The sequence below is a fragment of the Manacus candei genome, unplaced genomic scaffold (assembly GCF_025592945.1).
Source record: "Manacus candei isolate 608988 ecotype Guabito, Panama unplaced genomic scaffold, ASM2559294v1 h1tg000159l, whole genome shotgun sequence".
NCBI classification, from domain to species: domain Eukaryota; kingdom Metazoa; phylum Chordata; class Aves; order Passeriformes; family Pipridae; genus Manacus; species Manacus candei.
This window is the reverse complement of record NW_026138207.1, coordinates 1,881,939-1,907,047: the sequence shown is the minus strand read 5'-3', so window position 1 is coordinate 1,907,047 and position 25,109 is coordinate 1,881,939. Positions and strand designations below refer to the sequence as shown.

Sequence of the window (25,109 nt, the reverse complement as noted above, 5' to 3'; positions counted from 1 at the left end):
TTTTTTTTCCACATCAGCAGCCCATTTCTTCCCTGCTGAAGAACTCACAAGTAGAAGTCATTGTCATGTGTCAAAGAAGGGACTCATGGGCTTCATTTTCCTCTTATTTCCTATACTTCACTCATCAGAGTAAAGTTCAGAATACTTCATATCAGGATCCCAAACCTCTGAACATGTTCCACAAATATGCAGATACTGCATATAACAGGATAGTTGGTACAAGGAATTTTGTCTGCCTCCTTTTTCCTTCTCTGCCTTAGCTGAATATTGCTATATGAAATACTGTGTAATCATTATGGATGTGTCTCTGTTTAGTAAAAAAGATAGCGTCTTCTGATCGTTTGTCATTATACTTTATAAGTACGGATGAATCAGATGAGTTACTCTGGCTAATTAATTTCCACACCATTTAATGGCTTAATCCCTCTTCTATAGTTACATACAGTTGGAGGTTTTTTCTCTTGCTTGTTTGTCTGTTTATTCTTTGAGGCTAAATTCATGCTTACCTGGATATAATGCTTACCTTATAAAATTTTACAAGTCTATTCATTTTGCTTGTGGTTGAAGGTTTTGAAACAAACTGCAAACAGTTAACATACAAGGTGAGCAGAGCTGAGGTTTGCAAGTATGAGACCAGCAGAGAAGTCATGGTTCACACATGCAATATGCATTGGCTGTGCAGTGGATAGTTGGGCCAGAAACACCTGTTCGTGTTTCTGAATGATCTGAAATTAATGTATTCAAAAATATAGAAAACTAATCTGGTTGAGTTTCTCCTTTTTCTGCTTCCCAGTAAAGGCTCAAGAACTTTGTGAACTTCCCAAACACCTACCTAACGTAGGTCTGCCATTCTAAACTTCTTTTTTTTTAATCAGCCAAATCCCACTTAAGGATGTCGCTGGCTACAGCACATCTCCTCCTCTGCTTTCCCCAAGACAGTTGCACTCACTGCCTCTTTTCACACCTGTTTTCTGCTTACTGCCATCTCTTTCTTGCACCTGCTACACTGGTGCATCTCCAAAGCTCTAGTGAGCTTAAACAGCATTAATCTGGCATTAAAGGTGAGCAAAAAATTCTGACTGGACCTAGTAAGTGTGTGTTGCAGTAGAAGGCCAAGACAGAAGTAGATCTGAGTGTTCCCAGAGTGTCAGCAGAGTCAACACAGATCAAGGGCAGCATATTCCATGGGCTCCACATTCTCTAGAAAGTTCAAGAGATCTATACCTCAACCGTTGGAAACCACTGACAAAGACACCAATCTGAACTCTGACTGAATTCATACCAATCCTCAGGCTTGTTTCTGTCAACTGTGGTGCAGGACCCAAACACTTTCTGGGTGATGAAAAACAGGCAATGTTTGGCAGAGCAGTTGATGAGTAGGTTGTCTGAACAGTAGTAGATGGTGCTAAAAACTATTATGCTTTTGGTAAGAACAGGAAAGTTTATTTGGTTCTTTATGTCCACTAGTGAAATTTCTTTTGCAGTCTTATTCCATTTCCCCAGAATCACCCTTTTGAAATAGGTATCTCAAAATAATTTCTCGTATATACAACATGCTCTTTACTTTGTGAATATTTGGTGGAATGGCCACTCACGATTTACAATATTTCTGAGCCAAGCTTTTGGTAATAAGCTTGAGACAATTTTTATTCCGCTTTTAAAAATCAAGATTCTGAAGCAAACCAATATGCGCCTAGATTTTGTATGACTAAAAGGACTGCAAAAGGTAAGTCAAAATGTGTGTATTATTATAGACTGCTACAGAGCCCCAAGAGAAATTCAATCCACTGCAGTAGATTTAGACCGTCTTTGCTTTTGGTTTGTATTTTGTCTTTATAATCTTTCCCTACCTTATTTTCTCAGGGTCAGCTTCCTTGCCAGGTTCCTGAACTAGAACCTGACAAGAGGGGCCACAGATACTGGCAACATGCTCTTTGATAACACAGCAAATGCAGCCTTTTTCCTCTGTCGACAATTCTAAGCCAGTATGGTTTAATTTTTTAGAAGAAAAATACAGCATCTTTAGCAATAGAGGGAAAACTGTAAAACCTTACAAAGCACGTGTGTCCTAATAATAAATGGAAAGGAAGAATAATTTTTTAGCTTTATTCATGTATGATACAAAACATGCTCTGGGATTTGCCCACTGATCTTACCTCTGGGGACAAATCTTGTAGGTAGTCCTGCAACTGTGAACTGGAAAACAGAGGAGCCAGGTGAGCCAAAATCCCCCGAGATCCTCCCTGCTGGCCACAGATGTGTTGCCATGTGTACTGCTGGTGGACAGCACACACAGCTGTGCTGCTAACAGATTTTTTCCCTTTTGATAAGGATGAAAGGGAAACATTGCCTTTTTGCACATGCAGATAAAGGGGCAGAAAACATATAGACCCATTCTAAGGTGTTCAGGAGTCACCCCTTTACCTTAGAGTTTCAGTTTTTATTTAAAAGGAAGTTTTAGCCTTAACGGCTCCTAAGAAAAACGTAGGACGACTTGACAGTATTACATACATGTGTGTCCCCTTGAAATAACAGTTCACCTGAAGCTCAGACAGGCGTGCCCCAGTGGGATTGTGACTTAAGAGATGTACTGCTCTGCATATCCCATTTCCTACTGGCTGTTCAGAAAATACAGAAGTAACAGCAGTACAGCAGGCCCAGGCCTGGCATTGACTGGGTGCACCCTGGCTCCAACTGCTGGCAACCTCTAAAGGCATCTTCTACTCCAGGTGGAAGCAGAGGTCTCCTGATGGAGGCAGAAAATCCTTTGCTGCTATTTTGCCTCTCTGGTAGGTGACTGTTGTCTCATTGCTCATGTCCTAGGCCAGGAATAAGGGTATTGGTATAGCTGGCATAAGTGGAGGTGTGCTTACAGCCACAGACCAATTTTTTCTGAGAATGCTGGTATTTTTAAAATGAATAATTTATGGTTCCAATCTACCGGGATTAGTTTTGCTTTTATTTGAAATTACTTTCTTTTGGTACTTCAGTGCTTGAAGAATACTCTCCACTGTTCCACTGAATATATTCTACTACATTAAAACAAATCTCAAGTGTGAATGATGTTAGCTGTTTATTTCAGGCATTTAATTATCGTGGTCTTTCCCACCATCAGAAAATAATGTTTTATAGCACAACATAGTGGTTTCTGGACTAAAAGCTAAAAGCCAGTCTGGGTAGCACAGACACTAAGCCTTCTGAAAGTGCTGGGAAAGAAAAAGCTCCTGCATTCTTCTGATCTGTTGGCAGTTTCATCCATGATAGCTAAACCTGGAATTAAGGCTAAAAAATGTCTGTTGTTACTTAGCATTGACTTGGACTCTGTCAAAGTGCTTGGAACCATACAGAACAAAGAAGAGAACAGAATTAATGACAACTCTTAACTAGATGTGTGTGGAACAGCAAAGACATCAAAACCAGCTCACTATGGAAACTGAAATAATTGGCTTGTGAAGTTTCCTGAGAAATATATAAAGCAAACATTTACAAAGGTTATTGGATGGTGTCTTCAGTTTCATCCTAAATAGTCTCAAATTAGCAAGCCTATAAATTAGGTTTCCTATTTGATCAAAAAATTAAGATTGTTAAATGACAAATTTTAAATGTTCCTATTACATATGAGAAAAATGTATCAAATCTGTCCCTGGTAGATAGAAGAGAAAACAATACAAGGACTTCTGTGAGGCAGCTCACCACAGGCAGACCTGCAGCATCCAGTCAAGAAAGGCTGTGATTGTTCAGTATTACCTTCCTCCCAAAGGTCAACAAGGTAACACAGTGGTCTGGGAGACCTGAAAAGCTCTGCTGTGAACTACCTGCTTAGAGGCTTGTGTGGAAAATGACAGTTTGGAGTGGGATAGACAATACGTGCTGGCACTGACAGTTCACTCTCCTCATGCAAGAGCAAGGGTGGCTGCAACTGGAGCTCACAGGCCCCAACTTCAACACATGCCAAGTGGATGCTTCCTAAAAATGGCAGTAGACTTGCAGTACCCCTTGTCAAAGGCTAGAGTTGATGTGGGTTCACAGAGACCAGGGAAATTAATAGTACAGCAATCTGTCGGGGGAGGGTACAAAAACTAAGGGGAAGGGGGGCCAAAAAACCCCTAAGGCATTCAGCTGAGAATGTCATCTGGTCAGAAGCTGGAAAAATATCCAGGAAAATATTCACAGAATCATAGAATGGTTTGGATTGGAAGGGACCTTAAAGATCATCCAGTTCCAATCTGTCTGACATGGACAGGAACACCTTCCACCAGACCAGGTTGCTCAGAGCCCCATCCAACCTGGCCTCAAATACTTCAAGGGGTGGAACATCCACAGCTTCTCTGAGCAACCTGTTCCATTACTTCCCTACCCTATGAGTAAAGAGTTTCTTCCTAACATCTAATCTAAATGTCTCTTACTTCAAAACTGTTCCTCCCTTGTCCTATCACTGTGTGCCCATATAAAAAGTCACTCTCCCCCTTTTTTATAAGCCCTCATTAGGTACTGGAAGGCTGCTGTAAGGTCTCCCTGGAGCCTTCTCTTCTCCAGGCTGAACAGGCTCTCAGCCTGTCTTTAGGGAGAGGTGCTCCATCCGTCTGATCATCTTTGTGACCATATTATATATGTTTGTAGAGTTCTGACTTGTTTCCTTGGTACCTGCTCATAGTTTCTTCTGAAAACAAGGTGTTAGTTGAAAAAAGATTTTCAGTACCCTTAAGTGTGTTCCATTACTCTGTTATTTACTCTAGTTAAGTAGCTTACAGTGTCCGAAGTGGATCAAGGTTCTGCAGCCAGTTAAGCTCTGTTTTCTTGGTATGCTCTGAAAGAAAGAAAAAAAAATCCACAATGAGATGAGAGAAGTATCATCAGGAAACATTCACCCTTAGCTTGTTGTGACACCAGAAATGAAAGCTGACCTTGACAGTCAGCTGGCTAAAGCCCAGGGTACCTCACCAAGTACCCAGCAGTACTTCATGTAATTTTTGAAAATGTTCAGGTGAGGTAGGACTTTATACAGATACGTGGGAGTCAGGGGGGTGCAGAAGTGTTTTCTGAGACTGATTTAATAAAGTCCAGCTTGGGAATGTCACACCATGTTTTTCTTTCAGGAGCTAATGGCTGCCAGCCATTCCCTGACCTGAAAGGCAGCGCAAAATAGATTCACATAATCACAGAATTGTTAGGGTTGGAAAGGGACCCCTGGAGATCATCTGGTCCAACCTCCCTGCCGAGACAGGGTCACCTAGACCAGGTGACACAGGAACATGTCCACGTGGGTTTGGAGCGTCTCCAGAGAGGGAGACTCCATAACCTCCCTGGGAAGCCTGTTCCAGCACTCTGCCACCCTCAATGTAAAGAAGTTCTGCCTCATATTGAGGTGAAACTTCTTGTGTTTTAGTTTATGGTTATCGCTCCTTGTCCTGTTCTCCGGGCACCACCAAAAAGAGCCTGGCAGCATCCTCCTGGCACCCACCTTTAAGTTATTTAGTAATGAGGTCCCCTGTCAGTCTTCTCTAGACTAAACAGGCCCAGCTCCCACAGTCTCTCCTCACATGCAAGATGCTCCAGACCCTTCCTCATCTTTGTGCTCTCCGCTGGAGAGTAGCTCCTTGTCTTTCTTGTACCGAGGAGCCCAGAACTGGACACAGCACTCCAGATGTAGCCTCACTAGGGCTGAATAGAGGGGCAGGATCACCTCCCTTGATCTGCTGGCCACAGTCTTACCGATGCACGCCCAGGATACCATAGGCCCTCTTGGCCGCAAGGGCACCCTGCCGGCTCACGGTCAAATTGTCACCCACCAAGGCTCCCCAGTCCTTTTCAGCAGAACCCAAGCCGCGCACCCAGAGCTCCCCCGCCCGCCGCACTCACCACGGGCTGGCCCCAGAGCGCTGCGAGCGGCGGTGGCGCCCGGCCCGGCCCGGCCCCGCCCGCAGGCGCCGCCCCTTCCTGCGCCTTGGCGGTGCCTCCCGTGCTCTCCCGGCGGTCCCGCACAGGCGGCGCGGTTGTGGTACGGACTCGCGCCCGCTCCCGGACCGCGGCCGGGCGCTGTGCGGGCCATGCTGCGCGGGACGGCGGCGGCGGCGGCCCGGCGGTGCGGGCTCGGCCCCGGTCCTGGCCCCGGCCCCGGCCCGGCGCAGGCGGCGCGGCGGCGGTGCTGTGGTGCGGCGCGGCGGCGGGAGTGGGCGCCGCCGGCGGGGCACGACTGCGGGATCGTGGCTTACAACAGCCGGAGCCGGAGCAAGGAGCCGCTCGTGCTGGCCACGGAAGGAGTGGCGACCTGGTAGCGCCTGGCGGCGGGCGGGCGTGGGGGTGACGGGGTGACGGCCGCAGTTTGTGTCCGGAAATGGTTGCCGTGCCCAGTTCTGGGCTCCTCAGTACGAGAAAGACAAGGAGCTACTGAAGAGGGTCCAGCGAAGAGCACAAAGATGAGGAGGGGTCTGGAGCATCTTTCATGTGAGGAGAGACTGTGAGAGCTGGGCCTGTTTAGTCTAGAGAAGACTGACAGGGGACCTCATTACTAAATAACTTAAAGGTGGGTGCCAGGAGGATGCTGCCAGGCTCTTTTTGGTGGTGCCCGGAGAACAGGACAAGGAGCAATAACCATAAACTAAAACCCAAGAAGTTTCACCTCAATATGAGGCAGAACTTCTTTACATTGAGGGTGGCAGAGTGCTGGAACAGGCTTCCCAGGGAGGTTATGGAGTCTCCCTCTCTGGAGACGCTCCAAACCCACGTGGACATGTTCCTGTGTCACCTGGTCTAGGTGACCCTGTCTCGGCAGGGAGGTTGGACCAGATGATCTCCAGGGGTCCCTTCCAACCCTAACGATTCTGTGGTTGTTTGCCCCCTCTCCGCAGGTACAGCTGCGGGCCGACGGTGTATGACCACGCACACCTCGGGCACGCCTGGTGAGTGCGGCGCGGGGCTCCAGGCGGGAACCAGGCAACGGGAGTTCGGGGCATCCCCAGTCCCCGGAGTGTGTCCGGGTGACAGAGCCGGGACTGGGGCACCAGGCCCGGCCTGTCATCTCCTGTGCCTTGCAAAGGGCAAAAGTCTGTTTGCTACGTATTTTTTCTTCTTGGGCTGGGGGGCCTGTAAAGGGACTGTTGGTGCCGCCTGGCCCAGGCAGAGACAAAAGTGTGTATGTTGGGAAGAAGTGTTAGAAATGTGCACAATTTGTCTGGGTAGGGTGAGTTGTTTCAAATCATATCAGCATTACATGTCCTCCCATGCAAGGGAGTTGTGATCCTGGAGCAGAGTCTCTCAGCAATGTAAAATGATAGTTTCACCTCAAATTTGGTTTGGGCACTCTGTGGGTACTAAGGAAAAGCTGTGCAGAGCTGAGTATTAAAAAGGTACTTTTGACGTTAGCATCAATTCTTAAATCTCAGAAAGCCCGGGTAGCTTAAAGGCCTTTTTCACATAGTAGCAGTTCTGTGGCTTACTGTGTTTAAAAATAAAAAAGAGATCCAGAACAACGCATTTTCTCTGTAGTTCGTTAGGATCATTACAATAGTAAACCAGCTTCATTGTAAGTAGCTGTCAAAAGGTACTTTAAATGCACCAGAGCAGGTTGCTGCTGGTTGTTTTGAAAGAACATGCCTGATGAATAGACATGCAGGGTGTCTGCTGTTCCTATGAAGCTGAGGGGAGCTGCAGCAGCTCAAGATGCTCTTGAACTTCTGTCTCCTCATTCTTAAAAAACAAGATGTGTTGGGCTCCTTGGAAGAGCAGGGGTTTCTCAGATAGTTGCCATCTGTGTGAAGATCAGATATTGTGCATTCCAGTAATTGAATAATTCCTTTTAATGTAGGGGATTTCACAGCTTCTGGTCCTATCTCAGCTTCATTCAGAAACTCATGTTGAATTTTGCTCAGTGTTGAGCCATCGCAGTACTGCACAACTGCTGCTTCATTCTCTGAAAGGGAAGACTTAAAATTCCAGTCTGTGGTGGGTTGACCCTGGCTGGATGCCAAGGTACCCACCAAAGCCATTCTGTCACTCCCCTCTGCTGCTGGATAGGGGACAAAATATAACATAGGGTTCATGAGTTAAGATAAGGACTGGGAGAGATCACTCAACAACTACCGTCACAGGCAAAACAGACTCGAAGTGGGGATACTAATTAAATTTATTAGTAACTGAATCAGAGGATAATGAGAAGTAAAATACATCTTAAAAACACCTTCCCCTCACTCTTCCCTCTTTCCTAAGTTCTGCCTCGTCTCCCCCAGTGGCTCAGGGAGACAGGGAATGGGGGTTATGCTCAGTTCATCACAAGTTGTTTCTGCTGCTGGATCTAGAGCACAGTGTTTATAGGGGTAGAGAATTTTACCCTTTGGTCTTGCAGCTCTCTGTGGCTTTTAAATGTCTGTTTTTGTCAGTGGTTTTCCTGCCTTCAGGCTCATTTGGTTAAAGGAGGGAATACAGAGGCCTTGCTCACTCTGCCTCTTCTCTTACCCATCTTTTCTTATTTTCTGTCCAAACATCAACTTTAAGCTTTCCTTACGTGAAGGTTTGCCATACATCTGTGTCACCTGGTTTTGACCTGGGTTTTCACTTGCTAATTTAAGAAAAAAGAGTTAGTGCTGAATATTGCCTTTGGTGTATCATGCAGATACACCATGTATTATTGAAATGCATGCTGCTGATGGGGGCTCTACAGGCAGGAGATGCCCTGGGAAATAGTGTGAAGTCAAATGCAGTGGTGACCATTGGTGTTGTGCCACTCTTGTCAGATACCATTGTTTTGTTGTACTCTTGCAACATGTTGTCTTCTCACTAGAATTCCCTTTTTCCCCCCTTCTTCTTACATTTGGCTTGTGGCAAGCACAACAAATGCAGTAGGTAATAATGCAAAAATGAATAATGGAAAAGAGCTTGAGATCCTTGAGAAGAATTTGAAAATAATGACATTTCTTCACCTCCTCCTTCCCTTCCTCAAAGAGTTCTTATCTTTCTAAATAATCCAACTTTTTCTAGTATGTTGTACTTCCAGTCTTAAAAGCAGGTGCTCTGTATGCCTCCATATGACATCCAACACCCCATTCTATATAAAGAAAAAGTAAGACAGGAAAATAATATTATTTTTTCCCCTCAGTTCTAGGCCTGACCTTGATTGTACTGGTTTGAGCTGTAGCCTGGTTGGCATCCAGGTTCCTGGCTTGATGCTTGGAAATAAGAGTAAAATCAAGCATGAGAGGACATTTCATTCAGTCCCTTATATCTGCTCTGCCACCCCCTGATTTTGTCTGTCTGTTTTTGTTCTTTTTTTTTGTCTTTTCAGTCCTGAAGTGGTAAGGACTCTGGTTTCTGAGGTGTCAGGAGATCCGCTCTGGCTCTTGCAGTATTTCTTCCATCAATTCAGTTGGAAGATCAGAGGAGCAGATCATTTGTATCTGCTCTGGGAACAGTGACTGCAGGGCTGTTAAATCTAATATCAAGCTTTTGATGCTGACATTGTTCCTCTGAACAGGATCCAAAGACCAATTTAATATTCTTACGGAATTGTGTCACCACATTAGATGAACCTTATTCCCACTGAGCTGCTATTCATTAAAAACTTATCTCCCTGGCAGCAAGGCTTTCAAAAGGTGTTTTTTCAACGTGGGTGTGGCACAAACAACAACAACAACAGAAAATACTTTTCTTCAATGATATATTACATCCATAAATCAGTACCTTGGTGCCACCTAGCACCTGCAGCTAAGGGAAAGGGTGCAACTCTGTTTCTAGTGTTTGGTTACACTTCTTTGCTCTGACAGCCACGACATTGGCAGTTCGTGTGGTGCTGCGGGTGAAATGGGAACCTGTGGGTCTGTGAGTCTCCTTGCTGGCTTTGGAGAAAACAGAGCCCAAAAAGGCTGAGGGTTCTCATTGCCTTGCAGGGCAGAGCCAGAGTTTCTAGGCACCTTCTAGTATCTCACCTAATAACTCAGTTTTACTCAAAGTGTGTTTTGAGAATTACAGATGGGGAGTCTGTGAGCAGAAGGAGCTGCAACAGCCCTGTAAAGCTTGTACATACATTGATCTATCAGCATTAAATACTCTGTTTTGTGACAAAGAACATGAATAATTTTGAGAATAACTTTTATTCTCAACTGTAAGTAAAACAACCACAGAGCTTTTAGTCTTTGCTATCAGGAAAGATCTGTGGCAGTGTGTGAATTAAATAATTTATTGGTGGCTGGTAGCTGTTGTTTTTACTCAACCCTAAGCAAAGTTCATTTGAATCCTGCCTTATTTCTCTCTGTTCTTCTGCCACATGAGTTTTCAAAACCTGTTAAAATACACAAAGCCTGAGGGATGTATTTCAAGAATACCTGATCACTGTGTCTTAGTTCATACTATTCACTTAGAATCTCTTGGCTCACATGTGGCTTGTGATGCTCTTCAGTGCTTGAATAAAGAGATGCAACGAAAGAAGACACTCAGAAAATTTGATGTAATGTGTCACTAATGCCAGAAGAGGGTAGGCCAGTTCAAGGGAAATTTCCTTGACACTTGTGCAGGTGGTAACTGGTTTTGGGAAAATACTTTATACGCTGAAGATCTTTTTATTGCAAGTGTTGGGGTATTAAAATTGTCCCAGTGGCTGTTAGTTCTATTGGTTATTTTTGTTTAGGTTTATTCTTACTAGTGCATGTTTAAAAGGTCTTTTTTTTTTTCTTCCAGCTCCTATGTTAGGTTTGATATAATTCGAAGGATAATGACTAAGTTTTTTGGAATTGAAGTTATCATGGTGATGGGGATCACAGACATAGATGACAAGATAATAAAAAGATCCAATGAGGTAGGTGTTTGTTACAGTCTTTGACTCTAACTTTCGGTATTTTCTAAGCTATGTACATAGGAAAATTAACTTGGGTTTGGGGTTCTTTTGTTGAGTCATGTTTGTTTTAATTAATAGATAATAGATGTTGAGATTTCTGGTCCCCTAGCATGGCTGTAATAGGGCTGGGAGTGCAGAGGGCTGGGTGTTGAGAGCTGTGTGTAGGTTAATGGGGGCAGAGTTGTGTGAGGAGAGAGGCAAGGCAGGAGGGCTGCCTTACAGCACCTGTGGCTGGGGTCCTCCTGCCTCCCCCTGCCTGGGAAGCTGGCGGGGAACAGAAATCCTGGGTGAATCCTCAGCACAGTGAAACTTAAATTATCCCAAAACTTAGCACTCAGGAGGCTTCTGGCTGAGTTCTGGAGAAGCATTGTGTGCTGTCAATCATTGAAGGAAGTATATAAAGCCACTGCCCGAGGCTGAGGGCAGTTCCTGAAAGGTGCTGAGCACCATCTAGCTGCCATGTCAGCACCATGGAGATCTTTATCAGGCTTGTCTGTGTTTGACACTTACAGGAAAGTTAACTGAGTGTAGGGGTAAGTCTTGGTAAGATTGGGGCTGTAAGTAATTCTGAGTTGGATTTTAATCTGACCTTTTTTACCAACTGAGTTTGGTGAATGATTATTACAGTTATTTTTTTTTATTCTTTTAAAAACACTTTTTGAATCCTGAAGCGCTAAGAATGTATTCTGTGTTTTATTCTGTGTTTTGAATATTTTGTTTTCTTTGTTTTTAGAATCCAAAACTCATGTTGTCAGGATCATAGGTGAATGTCTTGGATCAAATTGCACTTGCAACTTTTAGATAGTTTCTTGGTGCCAGAGAATTTGACAACTGTCATTTTTATTTAATCTTTAACAGTTACTTTTGCAGTTAAGTATAAGGCACTGCATTCAAATAAATACTAGCACACCACTCATATAGAAATACACGTGTGTTCCCTTAGTCTATTTATTTGCAGTTTTCTAAGGCAGTAAGCAATTTAAAAAGAAACAAACAACCCCCCCCTAAAATTCAGGCATTTTAACTCTGTATGTGTATATTTTAATTTTTTCCTTATTGTCAGAACATCTTGGAGATTTCATGTTTGAGGAGGGGGAAGTGACATGTTCTTAAAAGAAGTTGTGTTCATTTACTGCATTCTTTGGTTCTATGAAGTAATAGTTTTGTGGCTTTTTTGGTGACTTTTTGAAATGCCTGCCCATCCATTTTGTTTGGATGGCCAAGGCCTCTACCTCACTAGCCTGCTTTTGTTGGAACCTATGTACCTTAAGCATTACATTGGTAGAATCAACATGCCTAAGCTTGTTCTTCATCCTCTAGTGGCGTTCATCTGGAGGAAATGTGAAAATTTGGTATCTAGTCTATGATGAGCATGCTGCATGCCCTCAGTGGTCCTTTGAGAGAGAGATGACCCTCTTTGTGTGTTGAACATCTGTCTGGATGGGAGGAATTTCCCCATCTTCTTTCTGTAGGCACCTTTTTTTCTCTGTTGATCAAAGAAGCAACTGAGATGTCTAGGGAGATGAGTCCAGTCATTGGGGTCTGGAAGAGCACAAGGGTGCTGGTCTGTAAGCATATCTTTGTTTTCCAGTGCCGAGCATCTTCCTTATTACATTGCTGGATAAGCATCTGGACTGTCTTCACCAGAACTCCTGCCTTGTCCAGGAGCTTGTCCAAATGGTGGTAGCCACCTGCGCTCTGAAAATCAGAACCCATAAGGATGCTCCAGTAATGAATCGGAAGTGATGAAATGGGATTTATGTTGTTAATGATCCAGTTCAGCTAGAGAGGCTGACAGTATGTTGTCTTCTTCCCAGTAGTTTATTCTCAGAGAAGATGTAAAAGCATGCATTTGAAACACTTTGATACCTGCTTGCTAGGGCAGGCTTTGCTGTTATGCATCTTTCAGTACTCAGTCTTTTCTGAATATTTGAGAAAAGTACCTTATCATGTACAAGTTTCCTTTCCTTTTGGGTTGCACTTTCTCGCTACCTCTGCAAAAGGATCCTATTTCTGTCCCATGAATGAGAAATGCAGAGAAGGTGCTTGAGAAACGTCGGGCTTGGCAAAGCGTGGGATTGACTTTCAGTATTGAGTTCTATGAGTACCCACGATCTGCTGAAATAGCTTGTTTTTCTTAATCACTGAAAATTAATATCTTGTCTCATTCTGCAAGTCTCTGATCTATCTTTCTGACATATAGGTGGTATCGGTGTTTCCTGCCAGTAAGTTGAATGATTTCCATGTCTTGTGTAGTGTAGTATATTTTGTCACTGGGAATGGAAGACCCTCTCAAGAGGAAAATAATGAGAGAGGGAAGGAGTTTATTATTTTAGTCTTTGCTTGCTTTTCTCTTAAAAGATATATATTAATATTTTGGAAATTGAGAAGCGTAAATGAAATACTACTTTTAAGCTATTTATAACTTACATCTTTTCCTTGTGAATGTTAGATTAATAAGCCTTTCTGACTCTACCTTGGGGGCTCTCTAAGTCTTCCAATTAGCTACTGATAAAAGATTGCCATATTTTATATTATTATTCTGATTTATGACTTACTAATTTATTTCTGTCTTTTTCAGATGAATGTATCACCCATAGCTCTTGCTCGTTTTTATGAAGAAGACTTTAAACAAGATATGGCTGCCTTAAAGGTACAAATACTCAAGAATCTAAATTCAGGAGTATTTCTAAGCAATTATTTTGGTAAGGAATCTGATGCTGAGAGTCTGACCTGAAAGATAAATTTGTTGCTTGGAAACTGAGTACTGATTTACTTTTTTATTTTTCTGGAAAGACACTGTATACCTTTTGACTAAGGAAGTGTGGGGCAGGAGCAATCCTGAGTTTTGGAATGAACAAGTTAAATTTCTTTAGGAACAATTTTTTCTCACATGCAGTAGAGACTTGGTTCACAGATGTTACAAATTTACTATAATGCAGGAATAGCCTGATTGAAAGCATAGGAAATATTGAATCTTCTTTCATTGACTTCAGGTAACTTTGCTTCTTTTCCAAAATACTTTCCAGAGGCAGGGAGTAAGCCACTGGGAAAAACTGGGGTTTTTTTGCCACCCCTCAAATATTTTTTTTGTTTATGTGTATTGTTTTAAATGGTGCTTATGATCTTTTTATGATACTCCCAGCTTTTTTTTTTTAAAGATAAAATTGAGGAGAATGTTCTTTGAAGTTTGTTTCTTAGAGTAAAGGGACTCATCAGCACTGTGCTTCATACAGATTAACGAGATGTTACTCTTTCTTTAAGGTCCTCCCTCCTACAGTATATATGAGGGTGACTGACAATATTCCTCAGATAATTTCCTTTATAAAAACAATAATTGCTAATGGACAAGCTTACACAACCTCTCAAGGTAAGACTTCAAGGAAGGTAACTCCTTGTTCAGCACATGTACAGGAAGTCATTGCTTTTAGTAATGCTGTTTTGGAATCAGATGAGATAACCTGTGCCAAGCCTTCCTTCTTTGATTAACAGACAGGGTGTGAGCAACTTGTTTGTGATGACAGGAGTGGGCAGAACAACTGTTATTCAATTTCTAAGTTAAATGTAGCTCATTACTTAATAGAATTGTTTACAGTAACAAACTGTTGTCTGTGCTCCTGTGGGTAAGTCCTGGCCTGGTTTCTACAAGTGAGCTGGGGAAACCTCTTAGCTCTAAACAGGAGCTTTGTATCTCCTGTGCGTAGTGAAAGATGTGTTTGTAAAGCTCAATGAGTAGATTTTTCTTTAGCCGAGCTGGTGGTTGGAGAAGGATTTGAGAGCACTGTAACAGGAGTAGCAGTAGCTTGTGCTGCAGCCAAGGAGGGAGTTACTAGTTGTGCACGGGCAGGGAAGAACCTGGGGAGATCTCCAGAATTCGAAGTTATTCTATGTGTAGGATGTGCATGTGCACAGAGATTACTGAAAAGCTGGGTAACATGGAAACATCTGATGCTACTTCTGCAGTATTTCTGAATTTCTAAATCAGAATTTAAAATGGGAGTTGAAGGGCGTTTTGTTTTGATTTCAGGGAAATGTTATCTCCTTCTCATCAATGTGCCCCATCTTTGCTATACAATTAAACACTTCTTTTCTATTAGGCAATGTTTATTTTGATGTTAAGTCCTGGGGAAAAAGATATGGAGTGTTAACTGCAATTAATCCTGATACCCAAGATGAAGCAGGTAAGTTCATGGCACCAATTTGTTTGTGTTACTGCATTGTTTGAACACGTGATGCATCTATGATAAACTTTCATTCAACAGGCTGAAACAGTTTTCTAACCTGTTGTGTATAGCTAACTTTCTGGTTAATTAAGACTACACTGCTTTTGTAATTATTTTTTGACGCACTCACTGTTGCCAGTGCAAGAGGAAACTTGGTCTCTTTTCATCCTTGGTTCCCTCTATACCTTTGCTCTGGTACCTTAGAACAATTAGTATTCTTAATCAATTTTAATGAAATACTTCTATGGCAGTGGTACATAGAAACTTCACAGTGAGGTGGTGTTCTCCCTGTTGCAGTAACCAGTCCAGGGTAAACAGAGGGGAACCTCATCTACTGTGTCATTATTGAGGCAGTTGCACCCTGATGAATGCTAACTGGATGAATTGTTCCCTTCATTACTTGCCACTGGACTACTGCTGAGCAGCCCCTTTGTGTGAGGGTGAGCAATCTCTTGATAGGCTGTGCTAGAGCAGGCCTATACCATGGGCTGTGGGGTTTTTGCTGCAGGTCCTGCTTTGCAGGATTGCTGTGCCTCCTTGTAGTTTCTGTAAGTTGGATCTCATCAGGTCTCTGCATCGGGGAATTTGATGCAGGCCTCCTGCTTCCTTTTGCACACTGAAGTTCAATATTTCATCATTGAAAAAACTCTCTTTGCAATTACTGAAAATGCCTGGCAGGCTGATGCTCAGGTGAATTGCAGCCAGAACTTCTCACAGTTCTGCTCTGGAGTTGTTTCAGCATTACAGCTCACAGAGGGAATGTGTTTTGTCAACAGTTATTTAGAGGCAATTACTGACTGCAGAGGCAGCCAGCAGCCTCCTGGGCTGTACAGGGAAGAGTGCCAGCAGGTCAGTGGAGGTGATCCTTGTCTGCTCAGCACTAGTGGGACATGCCTGGAGTTCAGGTCTGGTGCTGGGCTCCCCAGTACAAGAGTGACATGGACATATTGGAGAAAGGCCAGCAAAGGGCCATGAATATGATGAAAGTACTGGAGTATCTTTTGTAAGAGGAAGAGTGGAGAGAGCTTGGACTGCTCAAGCTGGAGAAGAGAATGCTCAGGGGAATCTTACCCATGTGTATACATACCTGATGGAGGGAGTAAAGCAGATGGAGCCAGGGCTTTTCTCAGTGGTGCTTGGTGATGGGACACGAGGCAGTAGGCACAACCTGAAACACAGGAAATTCCATTTAAAGCTAAGAAAAATCCTTGTTACTCTGAGGATGGTTAACATGCTGCTCAGAGAGGCTGTGGAGTCTCCATTCTTGGTGGTAATCAAAACCCAACTGGACACCATCTTGGTCAGCCTGCTGTAGCTGATCCTGCTCTGAGCAGGGGTTTGGATTAGTCTGTCTCCAGATGTGCCTTCCAGCCTCAAACGTGACTGATTATGTGTTTTACTCCAAAGTCACAACTAAATGTACTGATATTTCTAAAGATTTTGACAGTTGTTTTGCTTACAACTGAGAAGTTGAAGAGTGCACTTTTGTAGCAGTGCACTCAAAAAAAGGTGAAAGAGGGATGGAGTCAACAGATAGTGGCAAACTAGTGGAAGAACCAAGATAAAGATTCAGTTGATAAAACTAGGGTTATATTTCTGTCTCTTTAGTTCTTATGAATTTTGAATTCTGTGATTCTAAATGTGAGGTCATGTTAGAAAAAAGATGCAGAGTCCAGAACCCTATTCTTTAGCTCCTGCCAGGGAGTGGTGTGTAATCAACAGGGGATTAGGAGCCAGCAGAGCTGAACAATCCTGCAGTACTCTGGCAAAAAGGAGCTACATCCTTTCCTTGGCTGTGTAGTGAGGGAAGCAACAAATATAGCTGGGGAGGAGGCCTTTGTAGAGAACTCATTGGTGAAAATGGTAGTGAAAAGTTACTACTGTCCAAGAATGGTTTTGATTCTCATCACTGTGCACTTGGTTTTATAGAATCTGAAACAGAAAGTACTTGTGTCCCAGAAAAAAAAAAAGAGTTTTTATTTTGTTAACTTGTGTGTTTTGGTTTGGTTTTGTTATCTTTTCTGCCGAGGTGCAGTCAGTTTGTTGTGGGGAAGCTGGCTAATAAGTAACTAAATGAATCATACAAAGCCAGGGAAGGCCAAAAGGACTGCAAGGATATGATGTATTAAGGAATCTTGAATCCATCTTTTTAGCTTGTAAAAATCTATTTCAATATACTGTTTTTTTCAAATGCTTGATTGGTCAACTGGAAGGGAGGGAAGTTGCAGTGAAAAGACAGAAGTTGATTGAAGGGGATTAAAATCTGAGTAGTTCGCTAAACATAGATTTCCTCTTGATTTCATTTGGTCATTTTTTTTCTTTGAGACATATCCCATTAACAAATCACTTATTCTTGGCAGTTGATTCTGATAAACAACACAGTAAAGATTTTGCCCTGTGGAAAGCTGCCAAGCCTCAAGAGCTATCTTGGGATTCTCCCTGGGGAAGAGGAAGACCTGGATGGCACATTGAGTGTTCCACAATATCAAGGTCAGATTTCTTGGATTTTAAATCAAGTGCTATTTTTGTTTTCAGTCACAGTACAATGGTAGCAGCAGTATTGAAAGTGTTTTCTGGTCAGTAGATAGCACTGGTTTTAATGTGACCATTTTATGCAATTTGGGATGTCACATGTGGCCCAAATACACTGTGTTTCAACCTTATCACAACTGTCTTGATATGTTTGGGCACTTTCTCTTGAGTCAGGCTTGGTACTTAAAATATGGCATGCAGGATCACACAGTTGATTAGCAAGTCTTTTAACTTGAACTGAATAACCAAAGATTTTGCGAAAGTTATGGTACCTCTTTGATTTGCTTTCCTTCCCCTTCTAGCAGTCCCCATCAGACCTAGTTCAGCATGTAGTGCTGTGTCAGGAGGACAGGGCATGGGATTCCATCCTAGCTCCAGCAGCATATGAGATCCTGCTGGCCTTATCTTAACAGCAGTTGTGGATGTTCATGCTAATAATCTTAAGTGTTTTTCATCTTCCTTTAAAAGTCAACCACAGTATTAAATTCTCTGTGACAGTATATTCTTGTTGGCACAGTGTGAATTGTACTTAGTAGTGTTTTGCTTGTAGTTGGTTTGATGTCATTAGCTGTTAATTTAGAGTTTTATTTTCGCCACAAGAGAAAAAAAAATGTTCTCTCTTGGAAGATTGATAGTGGTACTTAGTTTTGCATTAGTCTTAGATTTTTTTTTGGAAGCTAATAACAAATTGTTTAGTTCTGACCCTGTTTATTTTTAAGTTTTTGGCCAAAGCTGAAAGGACATGGAACCAGCTGCTTTAGGTTTCTCTTTCATATGCTTTGCTAGTGCACCTGGGATTGTTAGTCATTACTACCTGCTTACAAAAAGCATTTATAAGGGTAACCTTCTGTCCGTAAATAGTTTCAACATAGAGAAGCAGTTCTTAAAGCAACTGTAGTGCACAAAATCATCTTGTGTTTGAAGTACAACCTGTGACAGAAGTGCATAGATAAGAAATGCCAATTGCAAAATGGCCTGTCTGCTAATACAGTGCTGTTTATAGCCTGCCTTTCTTTCTGTAAAAATGTGTTTTACTGCAGCTGTATGAGGCTCCTACCTTGTAAGTAAAAGCTGACCCATGCAGAGCATAAGTGTAGTAATCTTGGACTGTGAAAAATGGGGAGCTTATTTTGCTAAGTCATCAAAAATATTTTACCGTTCCAGTCAGCTGTCCAAGGCCCATTTTAAGCAATACTTACTTAGCCGTGTGTTTTGCCAGATGTCTCAAAGCACTTTAACTAAACTAGGTGAATTAATTTTGAAAAATCTGTGAAGGTGAATGAGGAGGTCTCTGGGCTCTAGTGCAGCCCTGGAGGAGGGAACCCACTGCTGTGACCCTCTCAGGACTGATCTCCACTATGCAGTTTCTCTTGTGAGGTGGGCTGCTCCTCCTGCCTCTGAGCATTTGGCAGATCCATCTCTCCCTCTCTCCAGCTCTTCATAGTTTTGTTGGAGGAAACAGCAAGTGCTCCTCTGTAGATGGCACAAGGGAAGGCAAGGGCCAGTTCTAGAGGGATTTGTGCTTTAGCCAGTTTTGAAGCAGGCAGGAAGCAGAAGAGTATTAACTTGGGAGATGGTGTCAGCCCATCTTCCTGTCTGCCTTCCTGCCTGCCTGCCTTCCCCTCTTCTCCTTCTCTTTTCCTCCTGTGCCCCAACAGCTTCTGCAGAGCCATCATGAGCCAGGGTGTTAGCAGGGTGTTTTGTCTCAAAAAGGGACAAACCAATGTTTAGCCAGTGACCAGGAGCAACTTGTTAAGGTGAAAGCCGTGTGTGTCTGTGTGCACACACGTGCACATTGGAGGGGGGCTTGCCTTTATTTTCTATTTGTGTAGGCTTTGCATCTTCCCCTGCTCAAACTCCTCTGGTTTCTGGGCAGTTAGGGTTGACTTACATCCCTGCGAGTAGGTGAGTGTTGTCCTCATTCAACAGATGGGCAAAATAAAGTTGCTAACTTGTCCAGCATGACCTGGGAGGGACTGCCTGGAGCAGTGGACAGAGTGTAGCAGCCTTGACACTCCTGGTGTTTAACCTGCAAGTGTCTAAGGCTATCCTGTTTTAGCCACATGAACACCTTACTGCCAGCCCCCAGTGTTTGCAGAGAGGCCTGTTCCATGGCAAGCCCATAGGTGCCCCACACAGATCCAGCAGCACTGTTGGGATGTGAGAAATGGCCCTGAGATGAGAGGCACTGACACTTTGTTTTGACATTAGAACAATATAGGGCTAAGCATTTTCATTGTGACTGCACATAGTACTGTCTGAATTCTAACAGAAAAGGTACAAGATAAGGAATAGTAATACCAAATTTACAGAAATGTTTACTGCTTCAAAGCTCTTAGGTTTGCACATGAAGGCAGCTGTCTGATACTGAACCTGTAGCTGAACAAGGAAGGGAGACATCCTGCTTACCATCCTTTAAACTAAGGTAGAATAATAATTGCTTCCACTGAGGAGGAGTAATTGCAGACAGATATGGGTCCTGTCCATACAAGTTTGGCTGCAGTATTGGTATCTGAGATATGTGTAAAGTCTTGTTTTAAAACTGAAGCTATTAAACTGTACACTTAAAATTTATTTATGTTGTTTCATCTTATTCTTTTCTGCGTTTCTTTTTACAAAAAGATTTTGTAGTGTTCTACTTACCGATCAGGAAAATATTGTTACAGTGCAGTGTTTGGAAAGCAACTGGACATCCATACTGGTGGAATAGATCTTGCATTTCCTCATCACGAAAATGAAATTGCACAGTGTGAGGTGTATCATCAGTGTGAGCAATGGGGGAATTACTTTTTGCATTCTGGTAAGTAAAATATTAATCACCTGAAAGGCCTGTACGAATATAATGGTTTGGTTTTTTAGGTTTGGCATCTTATGGTATGAAAACAGATGCTCTACTGCCGTGACCTCAGTAAGTAAAGAAACATAAATGATAGTGAATCTTGAAACTTAATAAAAGAGTTACAGTGAAATATACCTAATTTTCATCTGGTGAAGTCTCTAAAAAGTAACTGTGTATGTGTTACCCATGTACAGTGTTTACTCCTAATTAAAAGAGTTTTACCTCTAGAGTTTCATTCCCTTTCATTTGAGTTTCTTCAAAATTTGAGAGCATCCTTTGATAGGCTTTCTTTTTTAATTGTATTTTGACTTTAACAGTCCTGCAGAACTGTTTTGTAACAGTTCTGCAGGAAGAGGGTGAAAATAGTTTATATTTTCTGTATGTGTTTATGTAGTCCTGCTAAACTCAGAAATTCCTGCTGTCTTAGAACCAGAACCTGCAGTATCTGAAGGCAGGGAGTGGAGGTGGCAAGTGAGCAGGTAATGTAGCAGGAATGTAACTAGTCTTGTTCTCACAACATCTCTCAGTTGATTGTGGGCTTAAAAGTAAGTTTTCAGAAGCATGCAGAATAAAATAGCTTGAGTTTGTAAATATGGTGAAAGGCTTTTAATGATGATAAGAGAAAATATCTGTACTACTGGAAGACAAGAATGGGGAGAATGCTAAGATACATCAACTGATGAAGCAACAAAGCTCATGAAGTTGTGATCCTGCAGAGAAGTGTCTGAGCTGGGCTGTTTTGTATGGTCTGAAATGTGGGTGAAGCCTTACAGGCAGATATTCTGCTGAAACAACCAACCACTGTTCTGGGTGTGCAATTCATGTACCTGTAACTATTTACATTCTCCTGGGAAGCTTTATTTTATCCACCAGTAGCATTACACCTAGTGATGGGTATTAGAAACAAGATTCATGCTGAAGACCAAGTGAGTCAGATGCTTTGATCTGTGCTGGTCAGGAATGGCCAGTGAGGCTGCTGATGGGTGGAGACAAGGAGGTCTGCATAAAGACCAAGCTGCTCACTCCTGGGCTCTATAGAAAAGTGGAGACACGGAGCCTCATCACTGTATCATCACTCTGTAGTGCCCTGACCAGCTGCAGCGTCTCTCTGCTTTCCTGTGGAGTGTGGGTGACTTGGTACTGGTGTAGCCCTCAGATGTCACTGACCTTGTCTTTCCCCCCAAGGTGACCTTGCTGGCTATGCCTGACTAAACTGTACAAAACTGTCTTTTGGTGTTCAGCATGTTTTACTGCCTGGCATTGTGTAGAATTGCTCCTTGCTGCCTTTGCACAACAGTGCTTCATTCAGTGAAGTTTGTGCTGTACAGTGCTTTGAACTACATTATAATCCGATGGTACTAGTGCTGTCCCCATTGATGGAAACCTGGAAATTTGTTCTTTCGATTGCAATCACGGTGGTTCTGGATGGACAGCTGAGGTCAGGTAGAAGGTCAGGTTCAAGTCTGCAGTCTCTCTTTTTACTGAACAGTACTTTGGGCAGGATGTTTCTGTGAACTCTTGGAGTTGCTTCTCTGAGTAGAAGAGCTACAGAGTTAAGCCTGTGGCACACTGTGGGAATTACACGAGCTTTCATTTTTATAAATTTGTACTGTATGGGATGAATATTGAATTCTAGTTTCAGTTCCCGGTGTAGAGCCTGTTGTAAATCAATAGCAATTGTCCAGAAGCTGGTGCATCCTCCAGGGTGTGCTTTGTTCCTGAGGCACTGTGGAATCCTCTGCACTTCCACTGAGATGCATTGGTTGCTTCCAAGGGGAGCCTTCTGTTGAAAAACAGTGAATCTGACTTTTCAAGCTTGGAATTGAAACCATAGGGGAAATATTCTTTACTACTAGCTAAATAAAGAGGAGTCAATTAAAAAAAAAAGAGGGAGGACTGTATTCCAAGGGCAGTTTGTACACTGAGGTTCTCTAGGAGCTGACAGATTACATTCATTAAATCAAAAAATTTTGCTGGAGGATGACAGCGTAAATTATTTAGGGCAAATGAATCAGCCTCAGGAACAATTTATTCTACTAACAGACCTCAGAATTTTGCAGGCTCAGAATTGGAGGAGCAATCCCCATTAGAGGAAGAAAATCCCTGCACTGTGGATAAATCTTCTTATAAGGAGTTTATTTTTAGACTACTTGTACTCTGGGAAGACTGCCAAACTGAAGTTATGAAAATCCCTGTATTTTGTGATTCCTGAATGAAGTCATTCTAGATACTGAAACTCTTGAAAGAGGAATATTAATTCAAAATCAGGTGTTACCTGTACCTTTTTAGGAAAGCATAGTCAAACTATTTTAAACTTGGTTGCCCGAAGTTAAGGAAGTCAATATTTAGGCACCTGTGCAAAAGGAAAAAAGTAATCATACCCAGGCTCTTCCCTTTCTCCCAGGAGAATTTTGGCTGTGGGTTTTACTTGAATTGCAAGAGCTGCAGATGTCTAGCATCTCTGGCAGCCTGAATGTTCTTATTGAACGTCCCAAGTTTAACAATGCAATGGTGAAACTGGTCTCACCTGGTAGCAGACAGGACAAATACAGAGAAAGCAAGATTTTGGGTTGGATTCATGGAAATTGGATTCATGGATCCATGGAAATCATGAATTTCTGCTGTAGCTGGTTCCACACTCATAGGTCTTTTGATTCTTTTCTGCTCTCCATAGTGTGTTGTGCAAGCTTAAAATTCCAGGTAGTCGGGGTAGGACTGGAGGTAACTGCTTCATGGTGTGTCCCTGCTGCTTTGAATCATTTTTAGAAATGTCTAAGAAGTGAAACCAGGTGCTTTCACATCCATTTACCAGGCCTGAGTGTGTTGCTTTCATATCCAGATGAGTGTAATGAGGTTTTTATCCACTCGTGGAAGTGAGGGCGTTCCAGACAAGGCTGCTAAAGCATCTCTGTGTGGCGAGTAGCACAAAATTCAGACAGCTGCATGAGCTGCTGAGCAAGAAATGCCACTTCTGCCACCACGTGTAAAAGCAGGAACATGATTATGCACTGTCCTTGCAGAGTACTCAGGCATTGGTAACTGCTGGGCTGCCAAATCCGAAAGAATGCAGAGTGCTGGTGTGGGGTATGAACAGAGCAAGGAAAGTTCATGCTTAAAAGTCTGCCTCAATGTATGACTAAGTGCTGGATTCTGCAGATCGTGGATGTGCCTAAAAACTGCGTGCTAGTTGTGGGTTCTTACAGAATTACTGTTTTATTAGGAGAGACTAATTAAGGCTTTTAACAACATTTCTGAGTAGTCTTTCAATGGCAGCATGTTCAGCATCTCTCCAGTGCTGTGAATAATTCGTGCTTTCCATCAGTGGTGGTGCCGTGGTAAGCACGGATGAGACCTCTAAACGGGCAACCTCAAGCTATAGAACCTTCAGTCTGAATGCCAAGCTCTACATACTCTCTTAAATGCAATGTTACTACCTTTTTCCTGTACTACAGCCGCTACAAAGCCATAGTCGTGTGACTATTTAAAGTTCTAGGATGCTCAGAGATCGCATTTTAAAATAAACTCAATTAGGCGTTCAAAATCAAATTAGGCATTGTAGCTGCACCCCTCCCTCCCTCACACTGCTTTTTCTCAGTCTCCCAAGACTGGAGAAGTAGAGAATGTGCAGAAAATTCATTTTGCTTGTAAGATATTTTGAACCAGCACTGTAAAACTTAGGATTAAAAAAATTAATGTTAACAGCCACCAGCAAGTAATAAATACAGAAAATTGTTTGAGTTTCAGGGACTTTTTAATATGAAATCACTGGAAAATCTTTAAAGGTCTTAAAATATTTCTGAGAAGTCAAGAGTAAAAGGTAAGGTACTTGTTCTGTGAAGATTGAAAGTATTTGCTTGTTTTTATCAGTTTGCTATCAGTTCTGAGCAGGGAGACTCATGGCAGTGGTGGGTTTTTTTAATGTTTTAAATTTCTGTTTTAAAATTGACCCAGTGGAAGTTGAGGATGGAGAGGTGTGCCGGACTGTAGACAAAGCTGTTGAAAAATGTGACACATGGCATTGAAATGGTTGGAGCGTTTCCATCACAGCATATGCTACCTCCAGTGTTTCCAGGGTCTCAGTACAGTCTTTCTCATTCAGAAGCATGCTTACTTATCCTGATTAATTCCTTTTTTTTTGTTCTAGGGCATTTGCATGTTAAAGGAAGTCAAGAAAAAATGTCCAAGTCATTAAAAAACTACATAACAATTAAGGTAATCTCTTCCTATTAATTGAAGCAAAGTATATTTGTAATATGTAAATATTCATCACAGCCCTCTTTTGAGAAAACTTTGGACTGTGTGCTTAGGCTGCAGCAAAAGACCTGAAGTGTTTCTCCAGCACTGATCTATCTGGATGTGGATCTGGATGTATGATACCTCCTGGCACTGGGGGTTTGCTTGGGAGGATGGATCTCGCTGAGCTGAGAGCATTTGTGCCCAATACCAGAGTCCTGCATTATAGGTTTGTGGTTGGGTTTGACGGTTCCAAGGGTCTTTTCCTACCTGAACGATTCTGTTCTGTAGTGATGGGTTCTCACCTCTCTGCTCTTATTAGTGCTTGTGCTTTTGGGACTTAGAAAAGAGCAGACATTTTTCCTCGTCCTGCTTTAGGTGAAATGAGACATAATGTCAGTGTTTTGTCAGGAAGCTGTTAGGCCACGCTATGCCAGCAGTCTCTTGTATTAGCCTTTAT

At 42.6% G+C, this 25,109-nt stretch overlaps 1 protein-coding gene across 7 annotated transcripts in view; it reads left to right on the top strand.

Annotated features, from left to right (window-relative positions):
• The first annotated feature begins 2,770 nt into the window (after positions 1–2,770).
• CARS2 (cysteinyl-tRNA synthetase 2, mitochondrial) overlaps positions 2,771–25,109 on the top strand; it is a 41,544-nt gene continuing 19,205 nt past the window's right edge. Inside the window, exons 1-9 of one of the 7 annotated variants that reach the window (XM_051772842.1) lie at positions 6,033–6,271; positions 6,849–6,899; positions 10,666–10,783; positions 13,404–13,475; positions 14,087–14,192; positions 14,920–15,003; positions 17,406–17,535; positions 20,244–20,377; positions 24,561–24,628. In XM_051772842.1, coding sequence (XP_051628802.1) covers positions 6,048–6,271; positions 6,849–6,899; positions 10,666–10,783; positions 13,404–13,475; positions 14,087–14,192; positions 14,920–15,003; positions 17,406–17,535; positions 20,244–20,377; positions 24,561–24,628 — 987 coding nt within the window. In that variant the 5' untranslated portion in view covers positions 6,033–6,047. Of the gene's footprint in view, positions 2,790–6,032; positions 6,272–6,304; positions 6,524–6,848; positions 6,900–7,327; positions 7,347–10,665; positions 10,784–13,403; positions 13,528–14,086; positions 14,193–14,919; positions 15,004–17,405; positions 17,536–20,243; positions 20,378–24,560; positions 24,629–25,109 lie in introns of those variants that run through there. The other 6 variants (XM_051772844.1, XM_051772841.1, XM_051772837.1 and 3 more) reach the window with 6 other exon arrangements.